Source organism: Phodopus roborovskii, unplaced genomic scaffold (assembly GCF_943737965.1).
Source record: "Phodopus roborovskii unplaced genomic scaffold, PHOROB, whole genome shotgun sequence".
NCBI classification, from domain to species: domain Eukaryota; kingdom Metazoa; phylum Chordata; class Mammalia; order Rodentia; family Cricetidae; genus Phodopus; species Phodopus roborovskii.
In genome coordinates, this window is record NW_026126567.1 from 4,873,003 (window position 1) to 4,895,138 (window position 22,136).

Here is a 22,136-nt window from a genome sequence, read left to right on the forward strand (position 1 = left end):
GGCTGTGGGTTCCACCTTGGCCCCTGTTGAGTCTTTAGCAAGGAGTTTGGGATCCTTGATGGTATGTCCCTTCGCATCCTAGCGTCCTCCCTCTTCTGCATCCTGCCTACTGCATCCCTGCTCCCGTCTCTATTTCTGCAGGGCTGCTTCCTTCCTGGTAGCCTTGGGCTTGACACTTCTGATTGTGTACACGCAGCTGAAGAAATCAGTCGGCTGTCATGGATAGTGCTGTGCGTTCTTGCTAGAACAGGTAAAAATGTGGCTGTCTTCTTGACATTTCAGTTCTTCCTGCTGCAACAGAAATGATGCTCCACTCTGTCTGTGCAACCCTGGAAGTTTTCTTGTTGCTGCCGTTAATTTCCTATTTCTTTCCTGTCGTCATCTTCCATAACATGTTGACTTTGAAAATAACAGTTGTGGTGACAACTAACACAGGAAATACTCATCTTTATCATATTGCTGTAATTATAGTATCATACTCCAAACTTAAGGATCTGGTGTTATATCCATTTGATAGATGAGAAAAGAGAGGCATAAAAAAGGTCAAGAGGCTTTCCCAAGGTGCATAGTTCTTTCTTTCCTTGCCTCTAGGTAGTTCTGGCTGTGTAGGGCAATGTGTGCTCTGAAATCCTTGGGCACACTTAGTTTTTGTTGCTGTACTTGAACTTGGTCAAAGGTTTTGGAGTCAGCTCAGCCTGTATCTGCGTCAGCATTTGCTCTTGCAGATGTTCCCCCCAGTGGGACGTTAGGCAAGTGTGTAAATGGCAAAAGAAGTTCTAGCTTACACGATTGTTGTGAGGCCAAGTGAGTGCATGGAAAGTATCTCTATCCTGCATCACACACATGATGTCTGCACAGAAGTGGTCCTTATGATGTGGATGGAGTCTCTGTCAGTGCAGGTCTTCAAGCTTGTGCAAAGAGCACATCTCTGTAGGGATTACATCCCCAGGCACCACATCTCATAAATCCAAGTCCGGAATCTGGGACAGGGTAGCTGAGATAATGTGGAGAGACCATCTTGGTGTGGGAGAAAAAGGCCTCTGTGGTTTGGCGATGACCTGACATGTCTGTCCCTGCTGTAATCTCACCTGTGGCTCCTAACATAGCACTTGGCAAGTAATAGCATATTTATGCACACACACAACCATTTTATTAGAAAGGGTATTCTACCTCAGTTGGTTGTTTATTTTACAATGGATCTGGCCCTGAGGTGTTAGATTACCATTCTTCACACACAAACAAACCAAACCACTGGAATGATTCCTCCTTTCTTTTTTCCCTTTCCATATCCCATGTTTTTTTTCTTTATAGCCGCTCTCTTTTTTGCCTCTGCTGGCTGTGGGGTAGATGGAGACTACCCAGTGACTGGCTGTATGTCAACCCGAGCCCTTAGATTCCTCTCTGGGCACTGTGGAGAGGTCTTGGCAGAGTGGATTCTCCTGGTCAGCACATGATACTTGAACATAACCTGGAGTCTGTAAGAGCCAGGCCCTTTGGCATCACTCAGTACCAGGCATGTTTTCATCAACCTTAAAGTACGATTGTAGACAAAAGATGATTGGATATTTAATTGATCACCTACGGGACAAAGCTGAACTTGGCTGACAGTTCAATAGACTCTGAAGATGCTGTGACCTTTGAAAACAACTTCTGAGGTGTGATTATCCCAGCATCAGAAGTGTACCAGCTCTTCTCTGAGTGTCCATCGCTTTGCCAACTCATTTAAAATGCAGCACTATGGAAGTGTCTCATGTTGTACCACCTCATCGGTTCAATCCCCAGCACCAGAGAAAGAGCAAATCCTAATCTCTTTTTAGTTCTGTTTATAGGAGTGTGTCACAGGCTCAGCTCAGTGTGTACAGAGATGGTGTGGTGTGGGTGCCTCCCTCGCGGGAGGGATGCTTCGAAGCCTTTGCTAATGGCAGGAGGATCATGGAGCTTGGTGAGGGGGATGGATCTCACTCTGCATGACACAGGCTGCAGGCAGGCCTCTGCTATAGGGTGGTAAGGAAAGGAGAGTTGGTAAGGCTGTATACCAGGAGGTTTTTCAAGTCTCAGATGACCACGTTAGCAGACATAGGCATAGTTCAGCCTCAGCATCTGAGGAGCTTGCTTCCATGGTTCCTCACAGACACCAGCATCTGCATGTGTCCAAGTCCCTTCTGTAAAATGGCTCAGGATATTCACATGGCCCAGGCACAGGACAAATACTTTGTCTCCGGATTAACTCTCCACACCTGAAGCAATGTTACATTGTAAGTAGCTGTTTAGATATCTGCACATTCTCAGAACAGACACATTTTGAGAACTGAAAATTATGAGAATTTAAAAGAACTTTGGGTCCTTGGTCGAATCCCCAGTAATGGAATTTGTGGATAAAAAGGGCTGATTATTGTGTAACTGATTAAGCACAAATGTCCTGAGGCCTTACTGCATTTCATTCTTCTCAAATTATAGTCCTATTCTGGTTCTGTGACCTCTTTGCAACCCTGTCAGATGAGTAGAGGTTTATTCTCCCATTTGATAGGGAATTAAAGGTGATAGGGAAGAGGGTGAAGCCAGGCAGGATGTGAGGTGTGAGTTTGTAATCCAGCACTGGGGAGGTGGCAGTGTGTGGATTCCTAGGACTTCCTGGCCAGCCAGCCTAGCCCAGTTGGTGACCTCCAGGCCAATGAGAAACAAAACAGAACAAAATGGTGGCTCCTGAGGAGCAGTATCTGAGTTTGACCTCTGACCTTCACCCATACACCAAATGTACCCACATACAAATTAATACGAACGCACTCAAGAGTGGGTATCAAGAGAGGGTACATGTACTCTCCCTAAAACCAACTGGTGGTGGATCCAATAGCTGAGCCCACCTCTTGATTTCTGGTTCATTCATGGTTTTATTCCATCTGTCTGTCTATTCTTGCTCGATGTAACAATGGTAATGTTACACTGTAGTGTGAAGGTGTTTGTAGTCCAGTGATGCTGCTTCTAACAATGCATCTTGCACCAAACAGTTCACTTGGTACAGGGTGCCACAGTAACATTCTTTCCCTGCATTTACCTGGATGTCAACCAAAAGCGCAGTCTACCTTCTGTTTTAATTTCCTAGGTCTGTCTCTTCCAGGATGTCAGACTTAGGCTATAAAATCATGCTCCACATCGGCAGATCTCCCACACTGGAGTCATCGGATGCTGCATAGAAGGATCCATCTCCAAGGAAAAGGCTCACATTTTGGCCTCTGAGCTGCGGCATCACTTGTCTGCATTGATTAAACTTTTGCTGAAGGAAATTCTTGAACTTAGGGAGCTACTGCCTTACAAATTCAATTGCACACTGGGTCACTGGGTCACGAGTAGATACCGCCTCAGATTTGGCCCATGACCAAGAACTCACTCCTGCCCATGCCACCCCAGCAACTTGCTGGACTCAGCTTCTGTTTTCATGTTGCTAGTGAAACTCTTCAGTGAGGTCTGGCCTGTGGACACTCATACGGCCATTTCTAACCAGCTTCTCAGGGTCCCTGACTCTGCTATCTCTCCCACCCTGTGGACAGCAGCCTTGGCCCCCACAACTCCAGAAGCTTCCTTTTCTTTTGTCTGAGTCTTTCTTCCTGTCCATTATTCTGGGCTACCAGTGTGAAACCAAACTCTTGCCACAGCCACGTTCAATCATAGAGTATTCCCAAGTGCCCGTGCCAGTGCTCAGGGGCTTTTTGTGCTTTAGATTTATGGCTCTACCTGTTTTATCCCCATAAGCCTGGTATCATTTTCTCTCTTCTCTGATGTGAACTTGACGCATGGATGAGCCCTTTACTCGAGGCGGTTAGATTCTTTCTTCCCACACATCGTCTCAACCATGGGGTCCGTGTTTCCTCCTCTCTCCTCCTCTCCAACTGCTCACTGCCTCGCATGGGTACTTGTTCCCCTGACTCACTTGGCCGCCAGTGTCTCTTGCCTATACGACTTGTGATTGGTTCCCTCCTCACTCTTGTCTCTTTCCTCTATTTGGCTTGAAATGTGAACAAAATGTTTGCACTGCAAGCACAGGAGTATGGCGTAGTTACAAACCACGTCATATTCTAGTGATTTCCTCTCTAGTAAGCAAATTATGCTATCACTTACACAGCCATCAAGAAACGACACTGATATTCTTGACTGACCACACGAGCCTTATATTACCATCTCCCCAGAGCACACATTAACAGTTGGCGTGTGAGTGTGTATGCATGCAGGCACGTGCCCATGTGCACGCTTGCGCACCACAGTGAAAACCAGCAGTGGCCCTGGCCTCTCCAAGTCTACCATGGCTATGAGTTGATGGTTGTTATTAGTTGATGGTTAAATCTGGGCTGGCTCATATCTGGTGTCTTAGAAGGCTAGCCTGAATCCCTTCCAGAAGAATTGTGAGGAAGATAGGTGCCCAGATGGCCAGTGAAGAACTAAGTCATTTCCCTGTGATTAGCTCTGCCTGAGACTCCAAAATAGTGCAAACTAGGAGACAGTGAAACTTTGGGCAAGTTTCTAAATCACTCCCTGCCCCCATTTCCTTATCAGTATAATGGGAACAATAATTGCACCCATATAAAATTATGAGACTTGGAGGAATGAGCCCATGAAAAACATAGCTACCTAGCATATGGTAGCTTAAGAATTAGTTGAAATAGCTTAGTTATGTTGGGTCTTAGAAAGGTGGTTAAATAACAAGCGTAACCAAACAGAAGCGGTGACTGACAGTTCCCTGTCTTTTTTCTGATTCCCTTTCTTTTGGACCACAGTAAGAACTTTAGGCTTTCTTCCAAATGAACTATATGGATGCCATGAGTTATGTCCCCCTAACTCCTGGCTGGATTGTGTTCTGAAGTCTCAGAATAAATAACTTCCCTTTTGAGGTCTGGTGCCATTTTCTATTTGCAAGTATCCGGTGTATGAACCAAGTTTTATGATTTAGTTTGCCTGGGTATCATTTAATCTTTGGAAACTGATAGATATTCAGGGACTCACTCTTGGTAGGAAGTCAGCAAATAGATGCTTCAGATATGGATTTTAAGACCTGAAGTACAGTAACACAGCCAGGGTGGCTTAGCTGTGGTTTGCCTGCCATTGCCCCTGGAAAATTCTCAGATTGGCCCTACCAAGCCTTCTCAGCTTAGAGCTTGATTCTCCAGAAAGGTCCAGGTGTGGCGCAGTGAATGCAGTTGAGGACAGAGGACCAGGACAGGGGATTTCACGGAACGATGGAAAGGGTTTGAAGACCAGAGTCCAGGACAGGGAAGGGGATTGCTATTCTTTTTAGCCCCAGAACATCTCACCTGAGAGACATCTGCTCAGCCCGGTGCTGAGCTCACTGCAACACACTCAGCTCATAGCCTCGGATTGCATGAAATGCTGTGGCAGAATCCTTCCCTAAACCTTCCAGTATCAAGAGTGGACATCTTAAAAATCTGTGGCTTGGTGACTGAGCTTTCATTTGGCCTCCATTCTTTCCTCGTGGCATACCTGTTTGCCATTGTTTTTCTTCTCATCAGAAATTCTTCCAAAGAGCCTGCATGGGAACTAAAGGGCATGGAAATTCTCATGTAGCAATCTATCTGGTTTGCCACATGAAGGATGGACTTGGCTCCACAGTCTGCATTTAGTTTGTAGGACCATTTCTTATTTTGATTGCCCTTCTCTTTCTCAGCTGTTACTTGCTGGCCCTTACTTTCTTTTTCTGAAGTCTGTGTAAATGCTAGCATTCCAAAAATAATACATTCATAATGTTTGTTCACTCAGAGAGGAAAGTACCAGACATGGTGTGGCTCTTAACTTTGTAGTAGTCTTTTATTGGAGTTGCAGTCCTTTTGCCCCTACATGGATGATAGGTGAGAACCCCCTACAAGTTTTGCCTTTGCTTCAGGCCCCTGTGGTCCAAACCACAATGATTCTGCAAAGGACTGATTGCAGAATTGTAGCCCTGCATGGGACAGCACTAAATATTTTGTGCCCTGGGATGGTTTTGATGTAGGTGTTCTCTTGAGGACTTTTTGAAGCTTCTTTGCCTTTCTTTTGGAGAATGGCCTTCCTGGGGTTTGACGTTTCTCTTAAGAGGATTTGGTTTGGAGGTGTTGTTCAGTGAGGGTACTTAACCTAACAGTGCAAAGCCCTAGGTGTCAGTCTCCAGTGCCAAAACCAATGGGGTGGGAATGGCCTCCCTCTCTCCACTGGAGGGGTAGGTAGAGAGGGGCAGATTGTAGGAGTTAGGTAAAAGAAGTGGTTGAGTGGTAGAGATGGCTGTGATGAGCGCTAGTATTCCGTATGAGTCATCAGCAGATACCAATCTGAAGTTTCTGTGAGTTGTGTTTGCAGTTTACCCTCCCCCCCCACCCAGAGAAAACTAGGAGGCAGCTAGATATTCCTACCAGGGGAAAGAGGAGTGGTCACACTGAATGTTCACATCTAGCTCTCAGTGGTGTAAAAATGATCATGGAAACCAGAGCAGAACTACGGAATGGGCCTCAAGGTGGTCAGTGCCTTAGAGAGAGTCAGTCCCAAGTCAGGGCTGAAAAACGGAGCTTGTCAGTTAGGACAGAGCCCACCAGCAGAAGCTGGCAATGGCGGTGCTGTGATATCATTTTATACTGGGAGGTGGCACCATCTGATAGATAGATGATAGATAGATGGATGATAGATAGATAGATGATAGATAGATGATTGATAGATGATAGATGATAGATAGATGATAGATAGATAGATGATAGATAGATAGATGATAGATAGATGGATGATAGATAGATGAGAGATGGATGATAGATGATAGATAGATGATAGATTGATAGATAGATGATAGATGATAGATAGATGGATAGATAGATGATTGATAAATGATAGATGATAGATAGATGATAGATGGATAGATGATAGATAGATGAGAGATGGATGATAGATGATAGATAGATGATAGATTGATAGATAGATGATAGATGATAGATAGATGGATAGATAGATGATTGATAAATGATAGATAGATGATAGATAGATAGATGATAGATAGATAGATAGATAGATAGGGAACAAGACAGTGTTGAACAAACCTTTGGGAGCTGTTCTCCCAGGAGACTGTAGAGCCCTACATGGGAGGGGAGGAGTGGAAGGCATGGACAGAAACTGTTTTGAAGAAGAGGTTGGATATACAGTCAGGAGAAGGAAGACTTAGGCAAAGGACCTTCTTTGTGTTTACCCATCCACCCATCCTGCCTCTCTGCCTCCCTGTGGGACGACTTGTATACCTGAGGAGAAGAAACCATTGCTGGAGGCTGTGGGAACTTCAGGTCAGGGCAGGCTTTGCCCTCTGCTGGTCGGGGTACTCTGCTTTCAGTCATTGCTGCGTAACAACGATGAAAAGATGGATGGATTTGTCAGTCATGGAGTCAGGGTGGTTGTAATAGGCACAGTGATGTGTCGGCTTCTACGAACGCAAGGGAGCTGCTGTAAAATTGCTAATGGGACCATGGGCAGCGCTCAACACAGTTTCTCCACTGCTGGCGTGTTCCACCCTTTCATCCAGAGCACAGCCGAAGAGGGTAGTCATTGTCCTCAGGTTTGCGGATGAAGAAATAGCTCAGAGACATCTTGCCACTTGTCTGAGACTAGTTCCACTGCAGGTGAGTTCACCTGTGTGGTTAGACATGTTTCCCTACACCATCCAGAGTCCTGCGCCCATCTTGCTGGCCTGTGAGCTTCTGTTTACTGCCTGGCCAGAAAGATGGTGTTGCTAGATGGGCCCAAATGCCAGACAGAGTTCCTGCCACTCTTTGTCTGAGCTACGCATCACCGTGACACAGGAGGACACAGGAGAAAGAGCCTGGCACATGGGGCGATCCAGTTACAGAGCTGTTTCGAGGCTGGTGTCAAGGTCTTCCTAAGGGACCCAATGGGTACTCCTTCCATTCCCGTCATTGAGTTCCCAGAAGCTGTATGCAAGAGGCCAGACAAGGCTGTGGACCCATTTGTGACTTCATCGTGAAAGTGCCTCCTCCAGCCTAGGCCAGGCTGCAGTGGCTTTCCCACAGCCTGGCACTGCGTGCTGTTATGGATGCCGACAGGGAAATGTCATGAAGGAAGTTGTTCAGATGAAGGAACAAGAGTATCAAGGATTTGATTGTAACAGGAACTGCCTTTATTAACATCTACTTAAAATGGTGATTGATTAGCGAGTTGCTGTTTTATTTATCTTCTTTGGTGACAGGGGTAAACAAAAAGAGAAATCATGAAGTAAGGATGGCAGGCGTATTTAGTGGAGCCCCTGGGTCCTATGTTGCCCTGCTCACTTGGGGCAGCACACAAACTGGAAGTCTTGGTTGGTTTTTATGTCAGCTTGACACAAACTAGAGTCATGGGGCAGTAAGGACTCTCGGTTGAGGAAATCCCCCCACTAGACTGGCCTGTGGGTAAGCCCATAGAACGTTTTATTGATTAATGGTTGACATAGGTGGACTTATCACACAGAGGCGATGTCGCCCCTGGGTGATGGTACTGAATAGTGTAAGAGAGCAAGCTGAACGAGCTGTAGGAGCAAACTAGTAAGCAGCATCCTCCATGGCCTCTGCTTCATTTCCTGCCTTCACGTTCCTGCCTGGAGTTCCCGCCCTGACTTCCCTTCATGGTAGACTATGACCAGGGCATGCCAGCTGCAGTAAGCACTGTCCTCCCTGAGTTGTTTTTGGTCATGGGTTTTATCACAGCACTAGAAACCCTAATGGGACAAGCCATTCCCAAGTGGCAGGGTCTCCTGGGCCTCTGCAGATGCAGAGCACTGGTGTCATGCATTCATGAGGAGGCACACTTGGGGAAGTTTGCAGAGGCTCACCGTTTCTGTCCATTCTCCCCCCCACCCCCAGCCTTTCCGCTGCGCCCATTGTCATTACTCATGTAACATCTCCGGATCTCTGAAGCGACACTACAACAGGAAACATCCCAATGAGGAGTATGCCAACGTGGGTAGCGGGGAGCTTGCAGCTGAAGCACTCATCCAGCAAGGTAGGCGGTGCTGTCTGCTAGACGCTTAACAGCTCAGGTCTAAGCCATGACCTTGGCATCATGTTCGTTCTCCCTCTTTGCTGGTGTGTCCGTCCTCATCATTCCCAGGAAGCACAAGCCGTCATCACAGCCGATTACAATGTAAAATGGTGTTAGTGAAGTGTTGCCCACAGTCCCTGTGACCTGCAACAGTGTTCATCAATCCTGATGTCTGCTGTTTGTCTGCGCGTAATGCTTGCAGGGTAGGAATTTTAGGCCTTATTTTCTTCACTCAGGGTTACGGACAAGAACATTTTTGTTGTCCTTTGTTACAGTCTCTGGCTTTGTAATTGTAACTCCTGGCGGCTTTTGGTAATACAGCATTGCATCAGAGCTTAAAAGTTCTGTGGCTGAAAAGTATGGAGTTTCTAAGGTTTTTTTTTTTCCTCCCCTTTTTAACTATTATTATTACATATACATATAAAAGAATAAGCAGAAATACAACCTGCAGAGGAATCATTCAGTGTTGCTTGTATGTATGTGTTTCTAGGGCTGACCGCTTGGTATTGATAATCATTTAGGGGGATCATCTCATGGAAGACTAATTTTCCCTCTCCGGGGAGTAGTTAATTGCTTTTAGCTCTTCACCCATGGGTTGGACCCTGTGAGGTTTCTCCCAGGCTACCTTGGGATGTCAGCTGGTGTTGGAATGGTTCAGATCTTGGGTAGGCAGCCATTTCACAGGTATGGCTGCTCTAGCATAGCTAGAAGGTGTGTGACCTCACAGAACACTTTGTGGTCCTTTGGCCTTTCAGTCTTTTGTCCTCTCCCCTTCCTCGATGTTAAAGAAGAAGACCCCGTGAACTTCAGAGACGGGGCTAGACATGGGGCAGGTAGGAGGGAAAGGATGGAAGGGGGAAATGATGTAGTTATATTTTAATTGGATTTAAAAATGTTTGTAACCAATGGTACTGTAGACATATTTAGTTATTGGGGGTGAGGTATAGAAAAACACGTTTTGAATACACAGCTACCTTAGCTATCCTGAAAACAATATTTTAAACATTTATTGAGAATTAGGGAAAACCTCTGCTAGTATTGGAAAGGTTTAGAGTTTTTCTCTTTGAGGTTTTATTGAAAATAAATAATCAGACATTACCACGGAAGAGGGTATAACACACGTGCTGTTACCATACAGTATGGTATGTTTTTAATGTCTCCGTTCTGGTAATTCAGCTAAGATTGACTGCAGCGGGTCGCTTTAGTCGCTGCTTCTTATTAACTGGTGTCTATGTGGAACTGAGGAAGGTTTTAGGAGCCTGCCTGGCTCCCAGATGGAGGACTGTGAGCTCTGTCGCAGCCAGTGATACTTATTTCTTGGATTCAGCGTGAAGCATCACTTGCTGAGTTGCCTAGAGATGCATCTCCATGGAACACAAATGGATTGTCTATATCCAGCAGTTTCCAGTGATAGAGCAAGCAGAACAGGAATAGATGAGCAACTAAGACTATTAGGATTGCTGCAGAGCCATCCGTCAGCGAGGTACCAGGGTGCAAGAGAGAAAATGGCCCTTTCATTTTCTCCGGGAGAAGCTTTGCAGTGCTAGGAGCCGGATGGTGCATCACAGAGAGAGGGCCTTGGCTCAAATCTCTGTTCCCTCTCCTTGAACTGTGCAAGTCACCTTAGCCTGCCCTTGTCGGACTCCTCGACTACAGAGCAACATCTGCCATGAGGGTGGAGAGGATGCTGCTCAGGGACACCTGGCACAAAAGACTCTTTCCCTCCTAGATTTACTTTTCTTTCCTGCGGGGCCGTTGCCGGGGGGGCTTTCATTTTCTGGGCTGGGGATGGAGCCCAGGGCCTTGCACATGCTAGCAAGCTCCTCACCATTGAACTGTGCCACTAGCCTCCGTTGTGTTGTCTTTTTGCAACAGACCTCATGCCCGGGAATCATGAGGGAGAGCGGATTGACTTAGAGCCACTGTAAATAATGAGTGGGAAGTTGGGGCTTAGTGTTCACATCCTTTGTACCCGGGTTTGGTTGACAGAAACAGATGATCCATGTGACTGCTGGGCCAGGCCGGTGGATCTGATTGACGAAGCTGCCGCTGCCTTTGGACTTCCATCACTGCCTTAAGAAACTATGCTCAACGTGAACTGTTTTGTGCCCCAAGTTCTCCATTAACTTTCTAAGTTTCCCTAATCAATTAGCATTTCCTAACAGGGCCTGGGTTTCATATTTATGCTTTGAAGATCACTGCTTGATAGTTTTCTTTCGTGTGTCTCCAACCCCATCACCAATCCCGTTCTGGGGGCTTGTTCTGGAAGAGGCAGACACCTTTGTGTCTCCACTATTTTGTTACTATTTGGATACTAGACTTCCCCTGGGCATTACACAAAGTAGTTTACTCCTGGGTTGTAGAGTTTGTGCATCTCATATTTTGAAGGTAGATCTCTCTAATTCCCCTCTTGCTCATCAATATGGATTTGAAGCAGGCTTAGGAGACACACAGACCTGAAATGGGGTCTCTGCACAGTGTGGCCTTTGGAGCAGGTTTGTGTCTTTCCTGAACTTGATCTTGCATTCAGAATCATCACAGCGGAAGCTAATTCCTGCCCAACAGTGGCTGTAAAAATTAGATCTTACTCTTTAATACCTCCTGACATGAAGTAAATGCTTGATGAATACCCTATGCTATTGTATTTGTCTACACGTTTCCTTAAGCACATGTCTTTTCGTCCTCTTCTGTGCAGCCAGCCCAATGCCAGCCGCTGGAACTCAGTATTAAGCTAGGTGATTTTATGGTGCGCTCACTAGTGTTCCTACCTGAGTTAGAACCTGCTTCCCTCTTTTGGGCCTAGGAAGCTAGCCCCATGTTCTGATGCTGTGGATAAAGGCTCCTTGCCTTCCACGTGAAAGCAAGGTCCTGGGAGGCCCATCAGCTGCTTCCTAACAGTGCCTGAGCTCTCTCTGGAGCCCCAGTTTGCGAGTCACTGAAGTGACAGTAGATAGTCATGACTAGAGAAGAAATGACAGGAGCTATGTCAAGAAGGCTTCGCTTTTGGCTTCTGCTGAAATCTTTGTTATTTTGAACTGCTAAATTAGAAAAATGCAAATCTGTATCCATGGGAGCACATGCATACCATCTTATTCATGATAATCTCAAGAAGCAGAACAGAAAACCCAGGAACTGTTAAATAGCCCCAAAGTCATCAATTTAACTTTTGAACATGTTTAAAATATCTAAAACCCAGATTCAATGAGTTGCTGGTAGATGCTTGTAGCAGTATGATTTTCATGCCATAATATCATTATTATTGAATGGGTTCTTTCTCCTGCAGCAGAGCCCTGTAAGGTTGGTGTGCTGATTCCCCTGTTTTAAAACTAGGAGCTGGCAGAGGGCAGTGACGAAGTGACCAGACTACGTGGGTCTCCTGATTCAGTATCTGACGAATCAGAAGAGGGGCACAAAGGCTAGGAGCTGGCATGGTCTCACGCTGGAATGTTGATAGGTTACACCTGCAGGGTCTCACACGAGCGCTCTTTATTTGTTCCTATCTTTATTTCTATGGCTAGTTGCTAATTTGGCCCAAGGTTGACCATGGGACCTGTTTCTTTTGTTGAGTCCTTCCCAATGGTCTCAGGTCCCGGAGAAAAGTGGAGAGGACCTGGCTTGAGATGTGTTTGCCAAAGACTCCTCATTAGAGTTCAGGGTATCAGCCAGCAAATGCCAAAAATATGCTTGTGTTCCTTTGCTGTAGTTTCCTTATGCTGTTTATCTCTAGGATCCTATGAGAAGAGAGGGTTTGACACGGGAATCAGATAAGCCTGTGGCCGGGGGTGATCCAACAGCACTTCAGGTCTCTAGGGATACTAACATCATCGTGTTCCACAGGGAGTGAGAGTATCTGCAAGAGCTCCTAGTCCGCATTCCACTTACTGGTCTTGTAAATTTAAACTATTCAGTGTCCAGCTGTTCCCTAACGAGGCTGCTTCTGCCTATGTCCCCCAGTGCCTGTACCAGTTTCCCGAAGCCACACTAGCAAATGACTTAGAACTATGCAGATCTGTTATCTTACAGATGCAAGGTCAGATACTCAAACCGAGGCTCACTGAGGCAAAACCGAGATGTTAAGACGTCTGCAGCTGTTAGGAAATAGCAGCTTTCTGACACGGTCCAGCTTCCAGAGGCTACCCCAAGCCTTCACTTGTGGACCCTTCTCCCACCTTTGAAGTCAAGGGTGACGAGTGCAGATTTTATGATGTCGGCCTTTCCTCTTCGTTCTTGTAAGGCTCTCTTTGATTATATTATTCTATCCCATGTTCCAGACTGATCTTCAACACAGAGACCTTAGCTGAATAACACATCCTTTATTAATAAGTCACTTTCCCATGCAAGACATGTGTTTACATGTTCTAAGGGTTAGAATATCCATTTGGGGACCCTACATTCTGCCTACCTTGCTGTTGCTTCCACAAGGATATGAGGATTGGTAACTTCACCTTAGTAGAAGAGAAAACTCAGACTGAAGTGTATAAGGAAGTCTGCCAGAATCGCACACACATGATCTGCCTACCTGCCTCATGTTCTATGTTCTAGACTGATGTTATTGAACATGAAGTGAATCTTCCATGGTTTCAGGTACTACAAAGAAGAGCAAGTGTTTTAATGTGTGGAAATCCTCTGGAAATCCAGACGATTGGATTCTGTAAAGATCAAGGCTGCCATAGTGAGCTCTTAAAGTTGATCATGAACTCCCCCACATCTTCTCTTGGTTAATTAGTCCAGGTGAGGAAATTGTGGTTGGCTGTTTGGCCATTTGAAGCTTTACCAGCACTTAATGCCAGGGCTGTGAGTAGCTCACCACGCCTTCTGTTGACCTTCACTGTGCACACTAAGAAATTAATTAATTGAAGTAGAAATTATTTCTCTCCTCTCTGATGTCAATTAAATGGCATAGTTACACATTCAGGTGAGATTACATGTTTCTATTTGTTGTTCTTTAATTAAAGTTGCTATGGCAAAGGTTGAAGTTTTAATTAATGCTGGGCATTATCATATTAAGTTCAATTTAAACATAATACGAGGTTGTTCTCCTCCCTGAATTAGTCTCCCTAAAGCAGTATTCTAGTTTCATTGTGAAGCCTCCATCTGACCTCAACAGTTTGCTGTTGGATGCTGCTGTGTTTAACTCTTGGAAGGAGAAGCAGGGTCAGTCTAGCCACGAGCAAAGATGGAAGACCTCACTGGGAGAAGTTTTTCAAAGAAGACCGTGGGGAAAGACAGCAGGGTAGACGAGGAGTGCGTGACGACGGGGGATGCGTGCTATTTACCCTCTGTCTCTGTGAGAACAAGAACGACTTACACAAGGAAGAGTTCATTTTGACTTAGGGTTTTAGAAGGAGCATCCGTAATGGTGAGGGCGGCATAGCAGCCCGTGGCTGGAGCAGGGAGCTCAGGAGAAGTGGAAGTGGACCAGGCTTTACGTTCAGACCCAACCCCCACTGAGACTTCCTCCAGCAGGGCTTCACTTCCTGAAAGTCCTGGAACCTCCCCACCAACTGAGGGATGATATATTCAAATACCCAAGCCTGGGGCGGGGGACATTTGTCAATCAAACCACCATGGGAGGTTACAAGGAAGCTTTTTTAGGTTCTTGGGAAGTAAACAACGATGCATTTGATCTTGTCTATAGAAGAGTAGTGTCTTTGAGGTTCTGAAAATAAGCATTTACTTAAGAAGTTGCCCTTTTTGTAGAATGTTTTGTAACTTAAGAATTTGATGTCCATTTCTTTGTGGTCAATCTGATGGGGATTAGTGTCACCCGACTTTGTCTCTCCTCTTTATCTTGCTTCTGCTGTATGCTTTTAAACATACCCGGGGTCAGGGGAGCGAAGAGCAACGAGCCGAAGGTGGGAAGGGAAGTACCCTTAGCTTCCAGTTCTGCCACAGACAAGAAACTCTAGAAGTAAACCACGCAGGTTCCACTGACTTGGAGTTGGTTCAGAAGAGGGCATGCATTGTGGCTGCATGTGACAGAGGGTGGAATTCAGTGGTGCATGCCCCTGAAATTGCCTGGCTCTCTCAAAATTTATTCAGACAAACTCAACATCGAGGCAGAATTCCTCAGAATGAGCAATACGTAAATAAATGACTATGACAGCCTGGGGCATACTCCACAGTCCAGCTTCTGGCTGCCTCAATAGAAGCCTCCCTGTGATTTTCTCAGCTCACAGAGACATTGGAGAAATGGGCCATTTTGGGCATCACTTGCTGTCCATGGCAGGTCGTTTGTGAGGCTTCACAATCAAGGGTAAAGGTGAGGGAGAAGTATGTGACCAGAGAGATCTTGAGAGAAGAGTGACGGTGTCATGTTGTCCAGGAAGAAGCCGATGAAAGCTGTGGCCACTGTTCTTTACTCTACAGGACTCAAGCTGGCTCCAGCCGTGGCTTATGGCAAATACTGCCTCATAGTCCAAAGCCTCTGTAACCATGCCAGTGTTGCTGGGAAGTGAGCTTAGCTTGCGCTTGAGGCATTTGGCATGCATACTCAGAGAATAGATGTGTGTTAGTGTTACAGCCATTGCTTTCGTTATAGGAGGAAAACAGTGTTCATTGGCTTCACAACTGATCTGGGCATGCGCTGTGGCAGCCGTGGGTCTGGGTCGGGAAGCAGCTTGCATTGGCAGGAGGCAGGGTTAAAAGAGCAAGCGAGATAGGAGGAAATGAACACTGTGACTTCCAGACGCAAATAGAGTGGAGAGAGAATGAGTTAAAGGGGAGGGGAGGAGCAAGCCTTCCTCATGAAGTTAGTGTTGAGCGTCATCGTTCTCAGTGTGCAGTCTAAGGATGAGGTTAAAGGGGAAAATGGGGCATGAGCTGTTGGAACTGCAAAGTCCGCAGGCTGCAAGCATCACAATCGGGAATGTTGGTGAGGGCATCCACTGTCTGCATCCAGCCCCATGTGGAGGCTGCTCACCTATGGCCAGCACTGCAGCTGGCCTCCTTGGCTAGCGCCTGCATCTCCTGCTAAGAGATTAGTGTCCAGTCTCCGGCTTCGTGCTGCTTCTGATATAACTTTAGAAAGACAGTCTCTTCTGTGACCTTAGTTTTTTATCTTCTTCTACATTGAGTTTTACATTATCCTAATTAAAGCATCTAAACACTTCCTGGGAACATGTGCAGAATTTAATTGGTTCAATAAACAGTGACACTTCAGGATATGACCAGCTTTTTAATTTAGTCTTCACTGGGAAACTCTCAGGGGGGTTTATGCTCGTGATGTCACCTCTCTTGGAAGGGGTTTGAGAAGGGAGCATCTGATTTCAAGCCTTTGGGGGTAAAGGAGATTGACAGATTATCCGCTGCTCTTTAGTGACTTTAAAAAATGCTTTTTTGCAGATAATAACATGGAAGATCGATTTTAGCCACAATCCAGTTGGTCAAGGGGATTATGGTGCTCATTTCTTTCAGGCATTTAAAATATCAAGCAGGTATTAGGCTCCCTGCATAGGCCTGTTCAGTACATAAGAAAAGTGTATTAAGTTCCAGAGTCTCTACCCTAAAAGCTTATTTACCATTGCTGTTTTATTTCCATACTAAGGTAAGCTTGAACGACTGTAGGTGCTGGAGACAAAATAAGGCCCTTTGTAGATCCCAGACAGAAGGAGACAGGGCACAGCAGAATGCCTACTTGCTACAAACAATCTTTTTTCCTGTCTGTGCATGCAGGTGGTCTGAAGTGTCCTGTTTGCAGCTTTGTGTACGGCACCAAGTGGGAGTTCAACAGGCACATGAAGAACAAGCATGGCTTGAAGGTAGTGGAGATTGATGGAGACCCCAAATGCGAGGTAACACTTTCAGTATGGTGTGATCTCGACATGTTGAAACGCAGGTGGCGAGTCAGGTGAGCCCAGCCACTGGCTGCGATCTGCCCTGGGCAGCAGTGCGTGTGTCCTTGAACATCTCGTGCAGCCATTTCAGATCATGGCTCTGGGTGCCTCTGAGTGTGAGCTGAGGCGCCTGCGTGTGAATCTCACTCCGGGTTGAGTTGGGCTTTCCTGGGAATGTTGTCTTGGCCTCTCCAGCTCATAAATCCTCTTTTAATGTTGCACCTGACGGAATAGAAGGCGAATGCCCTGGTTCTGTCCTCGCTGAGAGAATTTCCCATTTCCTCACTCCTGGTTCTCCTTTTTCTCCGCCAAATGTTCCCGCCCTACCCACGGTCTGTTTCCCTAGGGAGCTGTATGTGTCACCATTATGAGAGCTGTCAGCCACCCAACTTTTCAGATACCAGATACCAGATGGTCAGACGCAGTCACTCATGACAGGACTTTCTCAGTCTGATGCTTTGATCTGCACAGGGTTTTGTTGTGGAGAGAGGGCTATCCTGAGCCCTATAGGAAGTTTAGCTGCATTTCTGGCATTTTCTTCATCTACCAGTAGCATCGCCCTGCCTCTCTGGACCTCATTGAGAAAATAGGTTGTTTCCGGACACTCATCACTCTCTGGCAGTGACAGTCACCTCCAGCTGACATGTGGACTCACAGGGTACCTACTTATAATCGGTCAGGAATAAGGTCTTTGGAACAGCTCATAGCCCATGAAAATAATGAGACACAGTGGCAGTCTCGAGGTCACTTTGGAATGTAAGGAAAGCATGCCCCATAGAAGAATGTATACTGACATAGCTCACAGTGAACTTAGGGGGAGAACGGAAAACATCTTCATGTACGCAGAGAGGCTCTCAACAGAGAGCATCACTCACCTGTTACTCACCTTCAGCACAACTCAGTGGGTGCTCCTTAAGATGACAAGAGTGTAGTGTGTTGGCCTTAAGCCAGTGTCCGGTTTCATTCGGAAAGACTAGAGGGTTTCCAGGACAGTCAGAAACAAGTAACTATGGAAACGGTGTGTTGCCGGATACTTAAGGCCAAAGACAGAGAGCTGATGAGTGCTGTGGTCTGATGTCAGTGCTATGTGTAATCCCCGAAGCTCTCTCCTGTGTGGTTATAACTGAGCCAAGTGTGGGAATGCTCTGTGTATAAAGGGAGCTGTGTTTTTGCTGTTGGAAGAAGATGGTACAATAAGCAGAGGCCAGAGCTAGATGGAGCATTGGTGCCAACTGGGAGTCAAAGAGTCACTAGGATCTCATTGGGTTTACCGTCACCATCACCATCATCATCATCATCATCATCATCATCACCACCATCATCACCATCTATGATGAAAATCCCTATTTAAAACGAGAACTTCAGAGTCTGTGATGCTGTAAATTCCAAAAGTTTTTGAATATCAATGTACCCCCTTCCCCACCCCACACACAAATGCACACACGTGGAAAATTCCACATCCCACCTCATTTGGAATACTTGATGGGGGGAAAAATGGCTCTTATTCACTTCAAACCCATCAGGGGTGGAGCCACAGCCACAGCAAGATGGCACTGTGTGTAATTCATTTTCTGTTTAAGTCTCACGGCCTGAGTTTGATCCTTGGAGCCCATACAAAATACAAGGACAACTTTGCAAAACTGTCCTCTGACACACATGCACAATGTACACAGACAGACAGACAGACAGATACATGCACACACGCACACGCGCACACACACGAGCATGTTGTGGAGAATGTAGGGCCGTAGGTGAAATAACTGGTCATGAGTTGGTAATTGTTTAAGTCAGGTGATTGAGTGGGAGGTATATGGAGATTCATACTAGCCCCCTCTTTACCTGTGTGTATTTGAAATATTTATAAATTAAAACTAAAAAAAGGGTGAGGTTTGGAGGGACAGGTTTTGAACTTGTCTCTGTTTCTATAAGCTGTTTGACCTTGAGCCACTGAGGACTCATTGCACCCTTAGTGTCCTTAGCCATAGAGGAGGCTGGCAGGTTGGAAAGCTGAAAGGGGGCACAGTGTAAAATGCTGGAGTTTGTGTGTGACAGATAAGCCCTTTGCATTATTGGTGGTGATGGCAATGCCAGTGTCACATCACCATAGACGATGCCGTGAGTTTTCTTCTGAACTCTCAGGTTCATGCTACGGAGTCTGTTGTCTAAAGAAACAGACATTGGAATGCCAGTTCATGACGGAAAACCATCCCATCTCAGTTAGTTACCTCCAGCAGATTCTAGAACTATTAGCAGAGCTGTGACCCTCATGAAGGAGTACACTCGAATGTACGTCCTTGCCTCTCTAAGTTAGGCCACGAAGCAGTGAGGGAGCAGGACACAGGGTGGCCACCAGTAAAGTGGCACACTGGCTTCCTGGCGGTTTGAGTTGTCAAGTGTCTCCTTGGAATGTCTAGAAGAGGCATTACAGAGTGTCACTGTTATCTGGGTTTCTCAGAAGAGCAGCTCCTTCACAAGCTAAGGCACGTGGGTCCATAGTTGGCCGGTGTACTGCTTATTGCTGCTCTAAAGGATAATATTTTTATTAATTTCCGCATTCATTGGATATTTATTAGGTGTCTCCTTCATGTCAGGCAGGCATAACCTAACTGCATTTGGCTGGCCAATTGGCTGTGGAAGGACAATTGCATGCTACTCTGAAACTCTGTGTCAGTGACTGATGGAAGCTGATAGAGCATGGCGTTGACTCTGATAAACGTCGGTCAAAGTTTCTCCTTTGTTCTCTGTCAGTGAGAGTCAGGGCCCACACCTTACAGGACTGGCTGTGTTCCCTCTCAGAAACGTTCTTTATAAACCTAACCCTGTGATTGTATGCTCTCTCTGTTTCTCCCCTCGAGGTTGGAGATTCCTTTGAATGTCACTCCAGCCCCTCCTACCCTCACACACTCTTGCATTGCAGAATATGTCCTTTCACATTCTTTGTGTAATAATTTGATGGGTGTCAACAGCTAAGGGCTCTTACTGTGTTGTTATAACAGTGTAGTTTTTCCTTTTCCCCCTACTTTCTCCCATGGCTGTCCTTTGCCTCTGTTAGCTGCATGGCCAGAGGCCTCCGTGTAAGGGGAAGATGAAAGACAGTGTTGGTAGAAGAGACACAAGCCTGTAGAACTACATATTCAGATGTGTTTGTTCGGAATAGCGTGCTTCACTCTGTACCATGAGCACGAGGAACCCAAACTTCCACTCAGAGTAGCTTTACAAAGTTTTGACCCTCGAGAGAAAACGTCGTCTTTGGGAAATGCGTTTGCTGGAGCAGATGGCTCCCGATGAGAGCTATGCCAGTGAGGTGTGAGGTGCTGTCCTCCTGTGTTCATCTCATTCTGGAACTTTGGGGTTGCCGTTAATCTTTCTGAAGAATGCTGAGACATGATGTTTTTATTTAGCCAGCGGCAGAGACTCCCGAGGAGCCCTCCACCCAGTATCTGTACATCACCGAAGCTGAAGAAGATGCTCAGGGGACACAAGCAGCAGTGGCTGCACTTCAGGACCTGAGATACACCTCCGAGAGTGGTAAGGACCACACCTGGCTTCCTTCCTCACTTCAGAGCAGCTCTGATCGTAATGAGCAAACCAGGATGTCTGTCCCTGTAAATGCTACAGGACGAACCCAGCCAGGGTGGGGCCTGGGTGGACCACACTAATTTCCAGGGCAGCTTTCTGCTGGGGCAGCCTTGACATTCTTACTTACCTGGTGAAGGTGGCTGTCTGATGCTCACAGACGATGAGAGTCCTCCACTTAGGTAGCAGAGTTGGAGTCTGGTTCTCCTGACTGTTTCAGGCAGTCCCTACCACTGCCTCCTCTTTCCTCACGGCCATCTGTTCTGTGGAGTCCAGAGTGACAGGAGGTGACACCAGTGGGTGACTAGGATGTGATGTACTTGTGGGTCTCCCCAGGAACACCAATACACATCTGTGTACTCAGGACCACTCATCTGTCTCCATTCTTCCCCCAAAGCCAGATTATTTTTAAGCCAGATGTTATGACATTGAATTCATTGATCTGTTTATAAACTGGACACTACTTGACATCAATTTCCCCAAGGCTCTGGGAGTGCATATCAGAGCGTGTGTTGGAGGCTAAATCCAGTAAGCAGGGTTAATGGGAAAGCACTAGGGGAGAACAAATGGCCATGGGAGGTTCGAGGAGGACACTGCTCCTGCCCTGACTTGAAATCCTTAGTTTCCAGTCTTAAAGCTCCATGCAAACTTACGTGGGCCTCCGTTTCCGAGCAATCATCTCCTGCTCCCTGCCAAGCTGGAGGGAACCCGGGGCCCACGCACCTGCACTTCTGCAGTCAAGGCCGTGCCGTTAGGCAAGACTCCTAGCACTGACTCATTGCTTGAATTTGGCTTTCTCTTTCAATGGAGGCATCCTTATCACCCATGAGCACATGCACACATGCCCACCAGTGTGTTCCTATGGAGCATCCATGAGCACATGACCACTTGCCCACCACTGTGTTCCCATGGAACATCCATGTGCACATGACCACTTGCCCACCACTGTGTTCCCATGGAGTGTCCTTGAGCACATGACCACTTGCCCACTAGTATGTTCCCATGTTGCCCACAAGTGTGTTCCCATGGAACATCCATGAGCACTTGCCCACATGCCCACCAGTGTCTTCCCTTGGAGCTTCAGACACTGTTCCATCTTTGCATCTCAGCAAACCAGACATCCTACTTTCCCTCCTGGCTGCCTACTTGTCTGTCTTCTTGCTTCTGGGCTGTGTTGTCCAGGCCAGATTCTGCAGGTATTGGCATAGGCTGCATTGCTCATCTGTTTACTCCGGTATGCCCTGGGACATGATGGGGTCCCCCTCATGGAACTTTTCTGCCTAGCTTACCCCACCTTCCGCACTGAGACTGCTTGTCGTCAGTGGGGTCCCGCCGGACTTTCCTGCTCTGTCCCCTAGCTGCCCTTCAATACCATGCGTTAATGAGGATTTGCTTACAGATGGGTCTCAGCGGCCTGTCAGCCCAGGAAGGATGGAGGGGGGTGGGGTTATACTGGGGACCACAGCTCTTGGCTGACTACTGGTTGGACTGGATAATGGTCAGGGAGGGAGTAGAGGAGGAATTAAAATCTAACTTTAGTGTCTCAACAAAGTAAACGTTTTAGTCTTTGGAGTTTAGAGAGGCACATTCGAGTCATCTCCCAGGGACAGGTGTGGGGAAGGGGGACTTGCTGGTAGTACACTGTGAATATATGTCCCCCCTCCATCCTAGGCCATGTTC

General features: G+C 46.6%; 1 protein-coding gene across 1 annotated transcript in view; it reads left to right on the forward strand.

The window, feature by feature from the left end:
* Positions 1–22,136, forward strand: part of Zfat (zinc finger and AT-hook domain containing) — a 154,345-nt gene that overhangs the window by 115,488 nt on the left and 16,721 nt on the right. Inside the window, exons 12-14 of the mRNA XM_051202514.1 lie at positions 8,868–9,006; positions 16,720–16,838; positions 20,282–20,408. Coding sequence (XP_051058471.1) covers positions 8,868–9,006; positions 16,720–16,838; positions 20,282–20,408 — 385 coding nt within the window. The remainder of the gene's footprint in view (positions 1–8,867; positions 9,007–16,719; positions 16,839–20,281; positions 20,409–22,136) is intronic.